General features: G+C 40.1%; 1 protein-coding gene across 1 annotated transcript in view; it reads right to left on the bottom strand.

Moving 5' to 3' along the window:
- The window catches only part of SYNPR (synaptoporin), a 295,671-nt gene extending 275,054 nt beyond the window's left edge, over nucleotides 1–20,617 (bottom strand). The window contains exons 1-2 of the mRNA XM_055342695.1: nucleotides 20,476–20,617; nucleotides 20,271–20,336 (exon numbers count right to left, since the gene is read on the bottom strand). Of these exons, the coding sequence (XP_055198670.1) occupies nucleotides 20,271–20,336; nucleotides 20,476–20,493 (84 nt within the window). The 5' untranslated portion in view covers nucleotides 20,494–20,617. The remainder of the gene's footprint in view (nucleotides 1–20,270; nucleotides 20,337–20,475) is intronic.
- Nucleotides 20,618–20,992: the final 375 nt, after the last annotated feature.

Consider the following 20,992-nt stretch of genomic DNA (forward strand, 5'->3'; position numbering starts at 1 on the left):
GTGCTCTGGGTAACAAGTTTTATAAAATGTCAATTGCCAAAATACAATTTGCAAATATCAATTGGAGATAAGTCATATTCCCTCCTTCTTCTGCCCCCTATTTCTGTACCCTTACCCACTCTACTGTGATGAGTTCTTCTAAAACTGGCAGAGAAACTTGGAACACTTAGCAAAAATATATCCAAATCACTCTTGAGCACCACAAGTGAAAAACATATCCCAATTCTGCAATCAAGGACTCTCATCATTTGCTGCTAATTTTAATACCAAGCACCTCTAATGATTAATGAATTCAATGATGCTACATACAAAACATGGAAGTACCTCATCCTGCTGCACAGGAGATAAGTCTGAAGATTAGTATCCCCAACATCTAAATGACTGTCACCACCCACAGAGATACCTTGTTTGTGCTAGTTTCTCAATTACTATGAAACTACTACCATCAGTCTCCTGGGAGTTTGTGATTTAGCTTTGATTACCAAATTCCCGGGACTCTGCTTTCTTATAAACTTTGCATTTAATCATACTTGAAAAAAGTTAGTATCATCAGTTAAGTAGAAATAGCAACAATTTTCTCCCCACCCATTGCTCCTTCTTGAAGAATCTCCTTCCCCACAAAATGAGAGAGCCTGATATACTACACGGTCCTGTTCCTCAGCCCAAATCTGGCAATAGGACCCCAGGGTGAACCATGTCATAGGTGAGGCTCAGTCGGTCATTTTCCCTCTCTGGAGAATCTGTGCCAAGAGCAACACCATTGCACTCTTGAATTGTGAGGTTAGAATTAGGCTTGAGGCAGATATTGTCTACTTTCAACACACAAAAAAAGCAAAGCAAGATGTTTATTTACAGTAAAAATCAGAGAAGTAGAGCCAAGACATAAGAGAATCAAAGAATAGATACAACAAGAGCCTAGCAAGATGATTCGGAAAACTCTTCCAGATAATTTTCCAGCTTCAAGATCAGATTTCCCTCTCCCTCTCCCTCATGAAGTCTGACTTAACTTCTTGTCTTTTGATAAATCTTCTTCTTTCTTTCTTTCTTTCTTTCTTTCTTTCTTTCTTTCTTTCTTTTTTTTTTTTAGATTTATTTACTTGAGAGAGAGAGAGAGAGAGAGAGAGAGAAAGTGCATGCATGTGAGCAGAGGCCGAGGTGGGGCAGAGGGAGAGAGGGAAGAAGAGGAAGAGAGAATTCCAAGCAGACTCCAGGCTGAGTGTGGAGCCCAACACAGGACTTGATACCAGGACTCTGAGATCATGACCTGAGCTGAAACCAAGAATCTGATGCTCAACCGAGTCAGCCAGGTGTCTCCTACTTTTTCTTTCTAAGCCAGTTTGAATGGGTTGTTGTTCCCTACAACCAAACGATTTCTGTTTAATGATCTCTGATACACTGAAGAATCAGAATGGAATTTATTATTATTATTATTATTATTATTATTATTATTATTATTACTAGCTCAGCCAAAGCAAAGGGGTGAATGCAGCAACTATTTGAAGAAAGTCTATTGTGTATCTTGTCAGAGACTGGTAACTCTCTCCCCAAGATCCACTCTCTCTCTCTTTCTTAGTAACAGTTTTGCTGGATGTGTCAACATGCCCAGCTAAAAACCACATTTCCCAGCTTCTTTTGCATACAAAGGTAGCCAAGTGATAGAATTATAGCCAATGGGGGTTCTACACTCCTCCTTAGAATCTTCCAGAGGGATTAACCTGCAGTTGCTAACAGTGGTAAAGTTTTAAATAATGTACTCTCTCTTGCCTTACTTTTCATTTAGTTTTACTTCTCCACTTCCTTACCAGTGTTTCCTGGGATTACCTCCCAAATTAAGTATAGGAATCCGAATCTCAGAGTCTGCTTTTGGGGAACCCATATTAGATAGGTGTTAACGTTCATGAGGCCACTCTTGACTAATGAGGGATGGAAGCCAAATGCCAACTGGTTCTTGTTTCATCCTTTTGTCCCCTGAGTGGATAGGTCTGAGATGCATTTCATAAAGGCTGTTCAGGAAGCCCCATCCATTTATGCAAAGACCTCTCAGAAGGAGGATCAACTCTGTAATGTCCCCTTCTATTGTTTTCCCTCTGCCCCCATTTTACATCCCTAGTCTCTCATGGCTGCTCCCTGGTATCACTTCCTAATACACAACAGAGATGCCACCTTTGACTTAGGTCTTACTCTTGGAATCAAATGAGGGTTCTGCATAACTAGGATACTGGGACTGTCTCTAAAATTCCATCCTTTCAATGGGTGACTAAACGGGATGGGGTGGTGATCCACATGGCATTGCATATTCCCACTTCCTGTTCTTATGGTTGACATCACAACCATGACACAGCTATACAATTGTTGCTTTCTTTGATTTGATTACCATTCTCTTATTACTCTTACATGTGCACTTGAATATCAGTGGTACTGTTCCGATAGCCACTGTCAAAACATTGCCAGACTACCTTGCTAATCATAGAATAAATAAATATCTCAGCATGATTTCTTGCTAACTAAACTCTGAAGACACTGTTTAATTTCTCTGCATCACATAATACTAAACAATCTTTGTAGCCATGTATCCTCATTAAAAAATCTGACTATTAGGATACCTGGGTCTCATAATCACTTAAGCATCTGACTTGGTTTTGGCTTAAGTAATGATCTCAAAGTCATGAGATCAAGCCCTGTGTCAGGCTCCACACTCAGCATGGAGTCTGCTTGGGAATCTCTCTCCCTCTCCTCCTCCTGCTCATATTCTTTCTTTCTCATAAACCAATCAATCAATCAATCTTAAAAAGTTCCTATTATTATGAGATAGTCTTGTGCTAACAAACTGGTGCAAACTTTGACAACTGTCTTTTTGCTTCATCTCAGGGGCAAATAGAAAAAAAAAGTTTGTCTAATCTTTTTATTTCAAAGTATAAAATAGACAAGTAAATGTATAAAATTCATAAACATATGAAAATATATAAAATGCATAAAAAGTATAACCTAAAGAACTGGAAAAATTTGAAAAATCCAGAGTCTAACAAATTTCTATAAGTTGGTTTGAAAAACTCCTTGCCACCAACACTGTATGATGTGTACTGAACAATAAATGTAAAAATGAAAGTGATAAAGAACAGAGCCACTTCACAATGACTATATTCTGCTACATAATAGTCAGTCCCTACCTATCTAAGTTATGTATTGAAGTTCAGCACACTCTCCTTGTAAACCAGAAAGATGGGCTAAATCTCCCCATTTTGCTTAACAATGTGGTAACCACTAGCTACTAGCTACTTATGTTAAGTACTATCTATTTAAATTTATTTTTTTCAGATTTATTTACTTATTTATGAGAGATAGAAAGCTAGTGGAGGGAAAGGCAGAAAGAGAGGATCTCAAGTAGACTCCCCACACAGGGCTCAATCCCACAACCTGTGAGTTCATGACCTGAGCCAAAACCAAGAGTCAGATGTTTAATCAACTGAGCCAACCAAGTACCCCACTACTATTTAAATTTAAATTAACTAAATAAAAATAAAATTAAAAACACAGTTCTTTAGTTTCAAGTACTCAGTAGTCACATGTAGCTAGTGACTACTGCATAGGACAGTTGCAGGATGTACTTTTGGACAGTCTTATCCTATATAAATATTCAGAATCTCCTCCCATTAGGGCTCATTTATTCATTGATTCTTTAAACTACAAATAATTAAACCATTCTTTTTATGAATAGAATTATTTGAGATTATACTGGTTGACTGAGAAATTTAGTTCTTCTCAATATCTTATCTAACTTACCCTAATTGCCAATGTTGTTGCAAGGCCCTTCTGGTGCCTTGACTCAGCCTGTCCCATAGGTGTTGCCAAAGGTTCTTGGTCTTTTTTTTTTTTAAGACTTTATTTATTTATTCATGAGAGACACACATGGAGACAGGTAGAGACACAGGCAGGGGGAGAAGCAGATTCCCCATAGGGAGCCTGATGAGGGACTCTATCCCAGGACCCCGGGATCATGACCCAAGCTGAAGGCAGACGCTTGACCACTGAGCCACCCAGGCATCCCAGGTTCTTGGTCTTTTCATAAGAAAGAATTCAAGGTCAGAGACGCAACACAGTGGATGAGCAACACAAGCAAGAAAGTTTATTAAAGCAAGAGTGTAGTCTAGAGATATGAGAGTGGGAGAAAGAGAAAGAGACAGAGGGAGAAAGAGAGGAGGAGAGAGTGAGTGAAGACACTGAAGGTTGGATTTCTAGCTTTTACTGACAGTTGTTCACTAGAGGGTTGGAATATTCATTACTTGGGGTGGGAATACAAGGTTTCCAGCCTTTTCCTCCTAATTTGTCAGGGGTTTCCTGTCATGGCATCTGCCAACTTGAGCCTGACTGGTTTGATCTGGCTTGTTGTAGAGTGCTGCCAAGACAGGCCTCTGTCTTTCCCAATAGATGACCATGACTTCCTTGTTGCTGCCCTCCTGGTATCATAAGTAGGATTACATTAGATCATAACTTGCTGTCTGCTCTAACAATATGAGCCACTGCCTCCATTCCATTAAGATTTTGGCTGAAGAATAATCCCTATATTTTCATGCTTTTTATACCTAGTAAATTTTTAAAAATCTTATCTGAGGAAAGGCAAAAAGGACATATGGACTCACTAAATTCCATCATTTCCAAAACCAAGTGAGGGTTAATTTCTGAACACCAAGTTCTCATTTATCCATCAGACAAATGGCTCTTGAAAACCTCCTGTGCAAGAAAAGAACAAGGCCAGGTTCTTGGAGGTGCAAAGATAAAGCCTCCAAAGTGTGAGGACATGGTGGTGCACTGGAAGCAAGCTGTAGACTATGGGTCATATCCAGAATTCAGCCATGCTTTGTGTATTTTGCAAAATATGGCTCTTATAATGTTTAAAAAATGGAAGACACTTCCTCCATTAAAATTTCCCAAAATTAGCACCAGAATCCTTTTTTTCTGTTTTCTCAAGAAAAGTGGAAATATCTAGACACATTAGGTCTGTGGTCCCACTCAGCAAGAATTGGCTGGTGAAGAGGCAGCTCCTCCTATCACTGGTGTTGCCTCTATGGCTGCCTGCTTCCTGCTTCCTCACACATTACCTGCCTGGTCCCCAGGAGACCTGGTTTGCATTCTGGCCCCAATATTTACCAGTCAAATAGCCATGGGCATTTCTTCTGTTTTTCAAGGACAGAAAAATCAATATGGGGTAAGAAACGGAGTGTCTCCCAAAACAAATCAATAAAACAAAAGATAGACAATCTCAAGGATCTTTGCAGTCTTAAAAGCAGATGGGGATCCTTCAAAGGTTGGCAGAGAAATTATTGACAAACTGAAAAGGCAGGAAGTATCCAGTCCTACAGCTCTTTCTAAGTCTATTTCCATCAATTGCCTAGGCAACTGTGGTTCTAATTTATACGAATAAAATAAAGACAAGATCAAACAAAATAAGAGCAATTCAAAGCAAATCAAAAACCATCCTTTAATTTATTGTTTTATCAGGTAGACATAAAAAAAAACCCACTTAACAAAAGTTCTTGGCTTTGAACTGCAAAGAGAACTTAGAATTTAAAAAAAATAAAAAATAATAAAAAAAAAGAACTTAGAATTTTGCTCTGCATGCCCATCACAGAAATTACCACCTAATAGAGGCTAATAAGTTGGTTCGGTCAAACTACGTTGGTGGATTTTTTTTTCCCTGACAGATAGAAGTTGTCTGGTTAAGTGATGGGGCTGGGCCTTCAGGTGCAATCTTGGTTCACTTATAGCTATGGAGGGCAGACCTACAGATTAGGATGGTTCTTCCCATAGGGATCTGGTCCCTGGGAGAGAATCAGAACTTTTCCTCCTCTTTTATTGCTAGGTTAAGCACACAGGGTCTTCTTAAGCACAGAAGACCTAGGTTCAAATCTCAGCTCTTCTATTATTGACTGTACACACTTAAACATTTTCTGTTTTTCTAAGACTCGAAATCTTTGCTTAAACATGGGAAAATAGTGATGCATACATTCTAACGGGCTGTTAGAATTAAATGGCATAACATGTAGAAAGCACTTAGTGCAGTGCCTAGAGCTCAGTAAGTATACAATGAATGCTAACAGCTGTTATTTTAATTCACAGGGAGGCCAAGGTGGCCCAAAATAGCCATATGTAAGTCACAGGCAGAGTGCATCCATAATGTGGATAATGCTGTTGATAGCAAGTGTGGTCAGGAATGTGATCCAAGAAAGAGGAAATAAATGTCCTTGGCATCAGGCAGCTGCTGAATTTATTTTACTTTATTGATTTGGCACTCTACAAACAAAAGCCAGATATGCCCCAGGATTCCTCAGATGGAGCAGTAACACTCTATTCACTCTGCCATTCCCTCAAAAGAATTATTAACATCCTAAGCGTCTCAAACCTGAAGAAGGTATGGCATATATTAGTATACATGAGTCACTACATACATATACATGAGCTTCACATTTCAGAAAGGTACTGAATATGGGCCAACACTTATGAGTATAATTTAAAGAAAATAATAATGTTACTTATAATAAATAAATTTAATATTAATAGGATAAATAAAATACAAATGGGATAGTAAATTTGTATTATAAAACTAAGTTATAAAGGATTTATAATAATAGTAATTATCTTTGGCAATCATTCTAAAAATTATATAAATCTATTCTTATATAATGATTTGGAGAAAGGATGGCTTATTATTTGCCTCTCTACCCAAGTCAGAGTGTAGCAATCTAAATAATTTCCAAATGGTGGAGTAGTACAATGACCCAGAAAGTTTAAGGCAACAGCTTATATAAAGATCCATGTGAAAAGCACCATGAGTTTGGCACCCTCAGTTATCACTTTACAAATCCATTCTGTTCATTAAAACATTCCCAAAAGAAAGTAAGAATATAAACAACCTTATTAAAAATGTGCAATTTCAATGCATAAAGTACGTAATCAAGATTTCACTTTCATCTATAAAACTGAAAAAAATTTAAATGATAATGCCCACATTGGTGCCACCTCATCGGAGGACAATTGTTTCAAATACCTTAAAAACATATAACCTTTTGAACCAGAAATTCTACATCTAGAAATTAAGTAAGTAATAAAAGAAGTATACTAACCAGTTATCTTGAAGCAGAGGTTAGTTTTTGGAGGTGAAAAGTGTTATAAATACACATTGGAAAAGTACATAAATTAGAAATCAGTAAATAACTTCCAGGACAGGCATACAGTATATACTATATAGCTACAAAAATTATGGGGAAAGACATTCTATCTAGTGGCATGGAAATACATTCATGATATATTAAGGAGAACAAAACAGGTGACAAAACAGTGCCTATTCTAAGAACCTATTTGTTATGGGTTGAATTGTGTCCATTCCCCACATCCCTAACCCAAGATTCATATGTTGGAAGTGTGAAGTCCTGTCTCCTAGCACCTCAGAATATGACCTTATTTGTGAATAGGGTGATTGCAGATGTCATTAGTTAAGATAAAGTTATACTGCAGTTGGATGGGCTCTAATGACATTTGACTGGTATCATATAAAAAGGAAGAAATTTGGACACAGACAATAGGAGAATGCTATGTGAAGACAAAGGCTGAAATTGAGGCAATGTATCATCTACAAGCTATGAAACATCAAAGACTGTTAGCAAACCACCAGAAACTAGGTGAGAGGTATGGAACAGATTGCCATTTAAGGCTCTCAGAAAGACCCACTCTATCCACACCTTCATCTTGGACTTCTAGCCTCCGGAAATATAAGATAATAAATTTGGCAGGTGTGGTTGTTAAGTAAATGACCAAAGGAGGATTTCAAGCCATGTCTATCTGATCCCCTGTCTCTTCTGTGCCTGCCATGATCAAATATACTGGGTATGTGTATTATGGGGCGGATTTCTTTGACATGTTATTTGGAGCCATTTTATTCACAAGCAATATATTTATTAATTTTAAATCACAAAAATTAATAAAAATTACCCGATGTTCTTCTACTGAGAGATAACTAACATTGATATTTTGAAAATTTTTTATGTTCATGTAACTTTTTTCCTGCGAAAATGATATATTAGCTTGTCACTTACTTATCATTTTTGTAATATTGGGCAAGTGACCCTTATAAGGTCACTATAAAGTATTAATGAAATTATGTATATAAGATAGTAGTAGCACTGACATATACAGCCTGACACATACCAAGGGATCATTTCTTTACAGCCATTACAGTGAACTCCCACTATTTATGGGAGCTTTGTCCTTTTTTAAAACAAAGAAGTATGATATTCCTTTTGGAAAACATCTTCACAAATTCATGGTCACCTTGCCAAAGCCTGCTGGCAGCCTGGGTTTCCAATGTATCTGAACACTGATCTAGGACTTGACAGTCCAGTCTAATCATTCTTCCCTGCCAACCACACCTGCCAAATATTTACTATCCCACTCAAACTCATTTGGGTTATGTGGACCTAATCTTCACAGCCTTTAGTATAAAGAATGCATGCATCCGGGATCCCTGGGTGGTGCAGCGGTTTGGCGCCTGCCTTTGGCCCAGGGCGCTATCCTGGAGACCTGGGATCGAATCCCATGTCGGGCTCCCGGTGCATGGAGCCTGCTTCTCCCTCTGCCTATGTTTCTGCCTCTCTCTCTCTCTCTCTCTCTCTCTCTCTGTGTGTGTGTGACTATCATAGATAAATAAAAATTAAAAAAAATTATAAAAAAAAGAATGCATGCATCCATGTATGAGACAGAGAGAGAGAGAGATGTGAAAGAGAGGGAGGGAGAGAGGCAAAATATCTAGGAAAGTCTAGAAAAAAATTCACCCTTGCGAATTTTCCAATTTATTATTTCTATACATCAGCAATAAAACATATTCTGGGGAAAGAAGGAAAGAAAATAAGAATGCATTGAATGCTTGCTATGTCATCACTCTTTGCAAATGTTATCTCATTTAATGAACACAGTAGTTCTGCCTGCTAGTTATGATTTTCACTGATATAAATATGAAAGGACCAGAGAGGATAAGTAACATGTCCAAGGTCACATAGCCTGTCAGACATGAACGGACAGTCAAATCCAAGTATTCTTTCCGTTACCAAATGAGGGAAATGTAGCAAATAAAGCCAGACATTAAAAGACACACACATACCAGCCAACAATTTAAAATAATTTTAAAAGGAGAGAAAGTATAATATTTACACTTCAAATTCACCTGCTGTGGCTGGTAAACTTAGTGGTTTCCCCTAAAATAGAGTTTAATACCACTAACAATTTTACATATACTCTTTTTTAAACCAATGAAGTACATGTCTTTTAAGATAAATTTCAAATTCATATATAATAATTGTGCTTTTGCTTTCAACTGTTTCTTAAATAGAATTTGCAACGTGGTTCTGGCAACAAAAGTTCTTATATAAATTCTAGTAGAGAATTATGAAACATGCAAATAAGCCTCCCCCCCTTTCCTCAAACAGCTGCAGCAAGAGATGAACATTAAAGGTAACACATCAGACATGGCCCTTACAGGAAAGATGCCTCGGCTACCTGAGCTTTTGTTTTCTGGAGTCAGCAATGGTCAACATTTATTGAGTCCTCTGATAGGAACTTTCATGCATATTGGCTCATTTTATTCCAAAGTATTGTGTTATGGATATTATCACTATTCTATAGCTCAAGGAGATGAAGGGATTCATCCAAAGTTTTTCAGGTATTAATTCATTTTTATCATGTAAACATATTTTTGATGTAGGTAAAATCCCTAGAAATTGGAAGTTCAGTAAAATTGATTTGCCCATGAACATACCCAAATGTATGAACCAAATGGTATTGAACCCAAGCTTGTGGCTCTAAAGCCAACACACTCTAAGTCATCATCATAATCTCTCCTCATCCACCTATCCCATTTTCCAGTTTAAATATCTCCTGGGATCTTCATTCTTCACTCAGATCATGGGTTTGTGCCTAGTAATTTCCTGGTATCACTCTTTCTTCCAATCTAACCTTTCTGCTTTCTCAATTCTTCTGGATCCCAGCTTCAGGAAGGAGCCCAGGGGGAATGCCAACTGTCTATCAGGTGTAGACAAAACCATCAGGTGAATTAAGGGCATGAGAGCACAGCCAGGCAGTCTCATGGTAGACCAGATGGAAATGTGAGCACTTCTTGTTAAAGCCATAGGGGGTATGTCTTTTTGTTTGGCACATAAATCTTTCAAAACAACAAATCCAAAGAATGGCAGCTCACATACACACAGACACACAAAGGGCAGACAAAATTCGTTTGTTCCTTCTGTATTCATGATGGAATTTGTTTGACTTGAGGAATTTATCAGGCATCTAAAAAATAATTTAAGTGTTTGCATCTTGCTAAATATCCAGATCCATTCTCAATTCTACAAAACCTTCACAAGCATGTTTTCACAACACATTCCTGACCTTGAATTTCTTTATACAATAGATCAGTAAATATAGATTTTGTTAGAAAAGATACACAAGGGATCCCTGGGTGGCGCAGCGGTTTGGCGCCTGCCTTTGGCCCAGGGCGCGATCCTGGAGACCCGGGATCGAATCCCATATCGGGCTCCCGGTGCATGGAGCCTGCTTCTCCCTCTGCCTGTGTCTCTGCCTCTCTCTCTCAATCTGTGACTATCATAAATAAAAAAAAAAAAAAAAAAAAAAAAAAAAAAAAAAAAAGATACACAAGATCAACAAAATTTATCAGGGAATAGGAGTATTTTTGAGGAGTCAAAGAGTTCCTGAATGAATTTGGATATTCCTAGTCATTATGGGGGCATTGAAATTTTGTTTGTGTTCTGGCAGCATGAGAGTGAAAAGGGACCAGAATTAGGATTGAGAAGACATGACTTTAAAAGGAGTGATATATATTGTTCCTACCATATTCACTAGAGAAATCATTTAATTTCAAGAGCTGGGAGAAATGAGTTGTCACCCTTAACGCAAGGTAACATGGATAAATGATTAAGATGAAAGAGTCTGGCATCCAATTGGCTGGGTTCAAATCCTAGCTCTATCACTTACTAGCGGAATGACTTCAGGCAAGTCGCTTGATCTCTTGAGTCCTCAGTTTCTTCATCTGTCAAAAGGAGTTATTGCTTGGTCCTTCAAAGGTGATGATGAGATTAAATGAAATAATCCATGTACAGCACTTAGTAAAGTGCTTGTCTCTATGTATTAGTATTCATATTACTCGTATATGTTTTATGATCATCTCCCAATGTTCTCCCAATGGAGAGATAGTAACAGAATGAAAAATGATACGCAATAATAAATTGAGCAAAATTTATACTGTGCTAGAACTGTTAAATGCATTTGTTGATAACATATCATCATGTTTAACAATCTCTTCCTTAGATACAAGCAGGGAGCCTGAGTATGGACCAGACATTCTGCTGGGGGTTTTGCAAACATTATCTTACTTAACCCTACTGGCAACCAAAAGACATGACTCTTGTGTCCTTTCTTTGATGTCTGAGGACTGCAAGGAGCAGTATGATTGTGTAGTCAGCTTCACTTCAATGGCTGGAAAGAAGAGCAGTTTTCTTGTATGAGGCTCATTCCAAAGCCCATGCTCCCTAAAGCCCCATGCTCCCTTTCTTCATGGTGATTCTGCTTGTCAACCAACTCGTCTCCTCTCCTCCCTCAAACAGCACCTATCACACCAGGCAAACGAATGACTCTTTCATTAGTATATATTCAGGACAAAAAGTTTAATTGGGGTAAGAATGTTAAACTAAAAAGAAATACACATTAGTGTGTTCCTATTTTCTATGACATGAATAAACACAGGAAATAATTATTGTAGTAATTAGTCTTCTAACATGAAGGGCCAGAGCTCAATTAACCTACCAATATGTGAATACAGATGAAGGGCATGTGGTTTGAAGGAATACATTTTGCTTTGAAAATGGATTATTTAATCACAGGCAAAACCTCATCATTCCTCTCAGGAAGAGGTGATGAACTAGATGGCACAAGCTCATGGAGCCCTGTGTGTTGAAGGGCCAAAGGTACACCCCTAAAATAACATCATCAATGTGAATCCACCAAATGATCTCATCACAGAGAATTCCAGGGAGGTTGGTCCTAGATCTCAAAGATGCAATACCTTCTCCTTGAGAAAACTGCTAGTGCTACCTTAATCAAAGATGTACTTATGAAAAAAAAAATCATTTATTCTTCCACCAGACATGTAAACCTCTCACTGTGCCTAATGTGCTCATGATTGCAAGAAATATCCCTCCCACTCCTCCCCTGAAAGAACAATCTCAGAAGACATATTTTGAACCTCCTGATCCTTTTATTCAGGATACGACAGAGCTAGTGGTGGGCATTTGATCCATGCGCAGCCAATGCATAACCTGATATGGCCTGGGGCTGATAGTTGTGTCCACATTGAAAAAATTATTAGCTGAGCCAGTCACATTCTTTCTCTTAGGATATTAGATTAGAATCATGAAAAGATTAGAATCATGAAAAGAAGAGAAAGGGAACACACAAGGGGAGCAAACAGGACAGTGGTCAGAACACAATAGTGGGACTCACTGCTCACTGCTTTGAACCCAAGACATGAGACCTGTGCATTTTTCAGTTCTCACATTTTAATTGCTGTAAGAACTCACCTCCTTTATTGTACAGTGAGTATGCCTACAACTGCCCTCTTTCCTTTTATAGTTGGGTCAACTTATGTGAGTCACTCTCCTCCACAACGAAGAGTAACACCGAAACAATTATTTCTATAGGAGTTCTCACGATTTGTCTTCACAACGAAGATCATGGAGGGGAAATTATACTACATCCAATGTGTTCTCAAACATTTGTGTATTCAGTCTTTATTCTTTCCCCTCCCTCTCTTCTTCCTCCTTCTTCCTTCAACTATTACTCACTGAGGACCTATCACCTGATGTTTTGATGGGATTTGTAAGTGTCCCTGGAGTTGTTCTTACTATATGTCGAGCACTGTGTTAGATACTTAGAATGTACTGATGAATAAGACAAATGATATTTTTGTCTTCATGGAGCCTTTAGTATGGCTGCAAAACTAAAATGCAAACAAGTCATTAAAGAATGTTCTCAGGGAACCATCAGGAAGCTGACTTCTGGCAACACCTGCCTACTCAGAGGTGTCCTTCCAAAATAAGTGACATCTAAGATGACACCTGAAGGGACAAGAGGAATATGCCAGCTAACTGGGGCTGGGTGAGAAGTGAAAGGCAGTATTATATCCAGAGGAAGAAGCATGTGCAAAAGTCCATCAAATCAGCAAGAAACCATCACCAGTCCTCCAAAACATCTAAGAAATGTGAAATGTGTACAGAGCAAGAAACTGGATTTCAGCATGAGAGCTAAAAAGGGTGAGGATGGACCTTCCCCATATTTGATGAGGCATCAGCTTCAACTGGCAGCACCATTTTCTTCTGATGAGTTCCAAAAAGATCAGAGAGACTGAGGCAGAGGCTTAGAGGGTAGTTGGTGACTGGGAAGGACTCAGCCACTCTGGAAGCAAAGATAAGGCACTCCCACTTCATGTCTCAAGCTTCACATGAGGGCAATTATCATATACTGTCCAGAGTCACTTAGATTAGAAAAAAAAAACATTTTTTTATCATGACTTCATCATGATTACAATTATCTTTACTTTTGGAAGACATTTAAGTTTACAAAGTGTTTTACAAGCTTGATCTCACTTAAAGTTTACAATACTGCAAGGGACACTGTCCCCAATATTTTGGTGAGAAAACTGAGGTTTTCAAAGAAAGGTTAAGCTAACTGAATGAATAAGAATAATTACAAATAATTACAAATATGGCTGTATATTAAGTCAAATATATGCCTGTAGAAGTTGAAGACTCAAAGGAAAGTCATGGTTCTCTACACACTTTTTAGAGATTTTTTTTTTTTTCTATTAACACATGACCCTTTTTTTCTTGTGTGTATCAGGAAGAGGTACAGTTCTGTGTGTCTGGGGGAACACAGAACTAAGAATAATGCCTCTACTTGAACATGAGGGCTGAATTGCTACCCTGTTCCTATCTGGGAGACCCCCAAGTGCCAGGTGTAGCTGAGTATTAGGGTGTGGTTAGTAAGTTCCTGAGGTTGATCCTGTAAGGACTTTCGTCTACAACCTGGATAATTCAGTTGGATACATGCAGCTATTCCAAAATAAGCAATTTCTATAGATTATGATTTGAGAAAAATTAGGAAAAGTCTCTCCCTGCACCACAACAAAAAAACTCCTGAGAACCAAGTGCCTGCAATTCTTTCATGAGACCTCTACCTTTAGGTTCAACAGTGGCCTCTCTGCAATGTTCTTTGAAATGCAGATACTCCAGGGGCAAGTCTCCAGAGTCATTTATGCTATGGAAGAAACTAGCAAAACAAAACAAAACAAAACAACCATGGATGGTATATAGATAGAGGGACTCCAAGAAATACATGCAAGGTGAATATAGATTTTCTACTTCAGAATTTTGCCAAAACCCTAACTTCGAAGAGATTGCCAAAATGTTCTAAATTACCTTCTGATGGACTTTTACTTTCTCCTTCTTCATCATTCCCAGAATCACCCAAATAATTGTCATCATCATCATCATCATCATCACCAGTACCTTCATAATTTGTTGAGCACTTTTTATAGCCCAGGCACTATGTAAAGAGGTTTACTTCCATTAAGTTACTTAATCATTATGGTAATCCTCTGAAAGAGAAGCCATTATCAGTTCAATCTATAGATGCGAAAAATGAAGCCTTGTGAAGTTAAATAACTTGTCCAGGATTACCATGCTAGTGAAGACTAAAATCAGGATTCAAAAACCATAAGTATATGTTTCACTTTGTTTCTGTATTTGTGGGGCCAAACACCAACTGTCTTAATAAACTTGGAAATGCATTAAGTGATGAATCCATTAGCATACTGGGGAGTTAGCTGCTCTTTTATGAAAAATGTATTTATTGATTCATATTCCAATTGCATATGATTTTGTCACTAATTGAGAGGCTAGAAAGTTATAATTAAATCCACATTAATGTAGCTTTGAAATTACAAAAAAAAAAGAAATTACATCAGACCCCAATGACAGATTGCTGTTCATAATTTAAATAACTTGTATGTTAGAATTCCCTGTCTTGTTTATACTCAGAAAAAGAAAGAGTTGTCTGACTCATGCAAACAGATTTTTTTAAGAAAATAGAAAAAAAAAGAGCATAAAATGAGATTAAATTATTGGCTTTATAATCATAGTCTTTTTTTTACATATTTTAAATGAACAAATACTAATTTTTAATTAGAACCTACTCTACTTGGTTAATTAATAACTAATAGAAAATAAAACGATATAAAAGATAACTGATATGTGTTGTGTTCATCTCTAAAGGCAAATAAATATTCCTTGGCATTTTCAGAAAAGGCTTCAAAAATATATCTAAGTGGGTGAGATAAATACTGCAAAATAGGATAGTATCTGCCTTTTAACGTTTCTTTGAGGCTTAAGGATAAGGTATAGCAGGTGCCTGCCACACTGAAGGAAGCAAAAATGTGTATCATTTAAGAGAAGACAGTTTGGAGTGAGAGTGCTCAAATCTTGGCTTTGCCATTTCCTACAATTTTGTTCTTGATGAGTTAGTTAACATCTCTGAGCTTCACAGCGAAATGGAAATGTTACTCATATAGATTTGACATGATGATGTATTGAAAGCACTGAAATATAGTCCCTCATATGAAACTTGCATGAGAAAGATAGTTCTTCTTACTTTTCTCATTAAGGATTTAAAATGGTGATATATTATATTATATGAATTATGTTATTGCTTTATTTTGTTATTATCAATAACATTATAAATGTTATTAATATCAAGTAAGCAGAATGATGTTTGTTTGGAAAACTTAGTTTAGAACTTAGATTCAAGGATGAAGATTATACAAAGCAGGTACCTTCATTTAAATAAAGTAGTAGCCCTACAATTCATGTGTCAGACACACTGCATCTTTGGATTAGCTGATCTCCTTTGGGAAGGCAGAAAGGAAAAACAGAATGGAAATGCAAGGTCCAGGGTTGCTGCAGAAATGGTATGGTAAAATTTGAGATGGATGTCAAAGAATAGAAATTAGAAGAATCAGGCAATTTGACTCAGCAGTTATTTCCAGAGGGACAGAATCTGGACCTGCAGCATCATGTTATTAGAGGACAATGCCAAATATCATTTGCAGAGTTGAAGTCCTTTTGATGACCTTACATCTGCACCAATTCTGGTCCTGGATGATATAAATGTGTTGCCATTCCCATATTCCATTACACATAAATCCAAAGTGTATATTCAGTCTTGTAAATGGTAGAAGAAAAAATGTGCTGACAGTATTTTTTAAAAGGAAAAAAAGAAGAAGAGGAAGACTGAAGTCCTCCTACTGGCAAAGAATAGAAATAGCAAAATTAGTGATTGGTGGAAGGTAGGACTCTACCAACTTAGTGTTTCAGAGTAAGTTGAAGAAATAGGGTAAATTTAATTTTTTTTTTACCATTTCCAAATAATGTTTTAAGAGATTTGCTGGATAGAATACTATCAACAAGGAATAAATGAAACAAACCATTGAAATCAGTGCTATGTCCTAAATTTGGGGTTTGACTCAACAGATAGTGAGAATTCCCTGACCTCATTTAAGTAGAGGCTAAGAACTGGGAGTTTTGCCTCAAAGTCTTTAAGTTGGCTAAAGCTTTTCCCTGAAGGCTTGACTTTTATACGTTAAACTTCCAATCTACTATATCCATGAGCCTTTCCTAAGCAAAGTGCACATAAATACAATGCATTTCCTCTCTAAGGTTATATAAATCCAAAAGCAGAGGATGTCTTTAGAAGTAATACCACTTCATATGGTCAATCCATAGGAAATCATTCAAAATATGAGTTATTTTTAAAAATTACTCATGTGTCCAACTGTGGACAAATGATATGCCTATGATTCTTCCCGCATACCATAGCTTTTCTTTACCCTCTCCTCTCCTCACTGCATCTCAAATTACACTTTTTGGAAAAAATCAATTTTAACAGTTCAGTAGTATATATTTATGTTTTTCTCTATGCTCAGACAAATCTCTCTTTCTGACACACACACACACACACAACCATATTTCCCTTTTTCTGTTTCTTAAAAGATTTTTAAAAAATTATTGATGAGAGAGAGAGAGCATATACACACGTGCAAATGTAAGCAGGGGAAGGGGCAGAGGGAGAGGAAGAGAGAGGGAAAATCGGACTCCCTGCTGAGCACAGAGCCCTAAGTGAGGCTCCATCTCACAACCCTGAGATCATGACCTGAATCAAAATCAAGAGTCATATGGTTAGCTGGCTGAGCCACCCAGGCACCCCTTTTTCTATTTTTACAAACATGGTTTTACCATCTACATGTCAGTTTGAAATGTGATTGAATAAATTGTTGATTAAAAGAATAAAAGCCACCTTTTTCCATTTAACAATTTACCAAGTATTAGGAATGAAACCAATATTTTTGCACTTGATAATTTTATCAGAGACAATTACATATACTGACCTCTAGGTCAATACATATTAATTTAACTCATTATTTTTAATGGCAGCATAATATTCCACAACATGTATGAACCATACAGTAACCATTTTCCTATTAATGGACTTACTGTTTCCAGTTATTTCCTCTACAAATGATGTTGCAGTCAATATCCTTGAACATGTATCTTTACATACACTTTTATATCTACAGCATAAATACAAAAAAATCAAAGGATTATAGTTCAAAGACTTTAAAGAGTACCAATTTAAAGCTGCTCTCATTAGAAAAGGAGAAAGGGGAGTGTTGTGCATGGTATGTCATGATCAATTTACAACTTTTGCTGATCATGTACTGTTAACCAAGCTCTACGGAAGGCACTAGTGGGGAACACAGAGACAAACAGAACAAATTTCCTGCTATCTAAAAGATCACTCTCTCATTGTCACCATTTTCTACAGAAAAGATGCCTCAGAGTGGTTCCTCACACCAATGCATACATGTAACACATTTTCCTTCTCTCCCTCCACTTTATTAAACATTCTCAGTAATGAACCTTCTTGTCTCTGCTCTCATTTCTCTACCTTAGCTCTTTTAAAAGGTAGATCAACTAACTTAAATTACTTTTTAAGGGTTTGGTTTTTTTGGGGGTTTGTGTGTGTGTGTCCCTTATTCAGGTTCTCTTCCATAAATGAGAAGCTAATCACCGATTTGCAAGCAAAAGCTCTTCCACCTTAGAACCTCAGAGACCTAGAAGAAGGAAAAGACTAGAAATATTTTAGGTGTAATAAATGTTCTCTCTTGCATACACACACACACACACACACACACACACATATCAAGAAAAAAACAACTGTAATGCAGTGTGATAAATTCTCATGAGTGAAATGTAATAGAAGCCCAAAGAATGGGCTGAATCATTCCATTTTGGGAAGAGAAAGGGGAAAGGAACAAATGTGAGAGAGAACTTCAGGAAGGTAACATTTAAACTGAAGTTAAAAGACAAACACTTTTTCTAGGCTTATGGTGTGAGTATGAAAAGAAATAGCAAGAGCGTGAAGGTTAAAAGGGCTCTTGAGTTTTGGAGGGAACCTGGATAGCTTATGGTGGTGGTCCTCCAATCTTAAAGTGGATAGGTTATCTAGGGTGCTTGCTTAAAACGCAGATTCCTGGGTATACAGCTTCCCAATATTTTGAGTTAATGTCCAGAAGTCTGCATTTTAAACAAATTCATCCAGGCTTAACTACTTTGAAGTATGCCAGTAGAGGCTGTGTGGTGAGCAGTGGCATGATGTTGTCAGAGGGCTGTAAAGAATACAGATTAACGTGTCAGGTAAGTGACAACCTAAGACAATAAGAGATATCAGAAAATGATGTCAACTCTTTGAATCTTGTTTTGAGAGACAATGGTTTGGCAGTGGAGCTATTACTTTCATCAAAAACCTCTGCTCTTCCACAGGGATTGTTTACTGAATGGCTAAATGAATGAATGTGGGCAGAATTCTGAGAAAGCCAACCGGAAGTTTCATGGACTGTGAGCACTGCTTGCTTTGTTTAACCCGGCTGTGAGGAAACCTGCTTTAGGATGACCATCCCAGAACAAGGTGCAAGGCTTCCAAATGTTGTCTTGACGTGTGTCAAATTGATATATTCGTGCATTTTTATGCAGGTTCACAAACAAGGCAAAAGTGCTTACCCTGTGGATCATCATGCACCACAAGTCGTGTAGCCAAAGCCAGACATTAGCCCTTTAGAGCTGAGATCTGGGAGGCCAGAGCACGCTCTTATGTAATTTCCCAGCTAGTCAGTGGTAGGGCCTGTGATTAATGCTACATGACGGGCTTTGAACTTCCCTGTGCAGATGGGTCCGGCTGCTCCTCAAAGCTCCTAGCAAGAGAGGAATGTGCGATCTGCAGATTTCACTCTGAATAACCATCATCTAAGCCAACAGCACTAGCACTGCTCAATGAGCGACTGCTACTGTGCCTCACTCCTTATCAATAGGTTGCCATTGGACTGTCAGAGTGGTTTGCTGTTGTTGTTGTTGAACGGGGACAAAACAGAGGAGTAACACAATTTCGGAGAGCCCAGTGGCTGAAGAGAGCTAAGCAAAGAAGGCTGGGAGCTGGGGGGAGGTTCTTCTGGAGGAAATCCTGAGAGCCCTCGAGGAGTGGCCAGGGTAGAGGAATGACACCAGGGATGGAAGGCGTCCTGCCCTCTCCACCAACCGCATTCACAGCCTCGCGGCGCCTCGCCGGAGCTCCCGCAGGGCAACTGAGCGCAGCAGCGCTTCCAGCGTCCCGGGCCGGGCGGGCGAAGGAGCGGTCCCCACCAAGAGCAACTTTCAAGCTTGGCCAAGGCAAGGCCCAGCCTTCACAGAGTCCCTTCAATCCACGCCCCTTAGCCACCCTCCCCTCCACCTCCGCCCCGCACCACCGACCCCGCGCAGAAGCGCAGGTGAGGCCGGGAGCGCAGCGGCGGCTCCTCCATCTGCTGCGCTCCCCACCTCCCCATCTCCCGGGGAGGCTCCAGACAGCAGCCCCGGCCAGGGCGCCCGCGGGAGGGGAGATGACACCTCGGAGCGCTTGCCAAAGCCCGTCTGCACGGCCGCCGCCGAGCGCGGTGCCCCGGCCGGTGCCCGCCAGCGCGGGGAGGCCCCGGGACCGGACTGCGCGAGCGCCGCGCGCCCTCCCGACCTCTCCGCACCTGGCTCCGCGCCCCGCCCGCCGCGCGCACTCACCAGTTCCAGGGCTCGCAGGAAGGCAAGGGGCTCCTTGAGCGCCCGGAACGTGCCCGCGGAGGCCAGCTTTGGACGGAAGAGAGAGAGAGAGAGAGAGAGGAGAGAGGAGAGGAGGGGAGTGAGGAGGGGGCCGCGGCCCTTCCCGCCTCCCGGGGCCGCAGGGCCCCCAGCCCCCGCCGCCCTGTCCAGACCAGGTCCGCCCTACCTGACTCACGGGGTCCATCGCTCGCGCGCGCGCTGACCGCTTCTCCCCTCCGGGTGAAGTTCGGGGGGCGCCGCCGTGTCGTCCTCGAGGCCAGAAGCTCGGCGGCGGGAAGCGCCCGCGGGGCGAGGCCCGGGCAGCTCGGGGCCCGCGCGCTGGCTGATGCTCGGCTGGCGGTGCGCTCCGCGAAGCCTGCGCGCCCGGGCTGCGAGCGGAGGCGGCGGGGGGGCGGGGAGGGGGCGGGAGGGGGAGCGCCCGGGGAGGGCTGCCATTGGCCAGCTGCAGCGGGGGGCGCGGGGGCGGGGGGCGGGGGCGGGGGCGGGCGAGGCCGAGCGCCGGGCTCCGGGCAGGCTCGGCAGCGCGCGCCCGCGCCCTCGGGCTCCGGGAAAACTTGGGGGGCCCGAGGGCGGGAAAAGCCGGCTGGCTGCGTCGGCAGCGGGGTTCCAGGGCGCAAGCAGGGGCTGCAGGTAAGAGAAGGGCACCCGCCCCTTACCTGGGGACGTGCGTGAGGTTCGGGGAC

This window comes from Nyctereutes procyonoides, unplaced genomic scaffold, assembly GCF_905146905.1.
Source record: "Nyctereutes procyonoides isolate TBG_1078 unplaced genomic scaffold, NYPRO_anot_genome, whole genome shotgun sequence".
Lineage (NCBI taxonomy): Eukaryota > Metazoa > Chordata > Mammalia > Carnivora > Canidae > Nyctereutes > Nyctereutes procyonoides.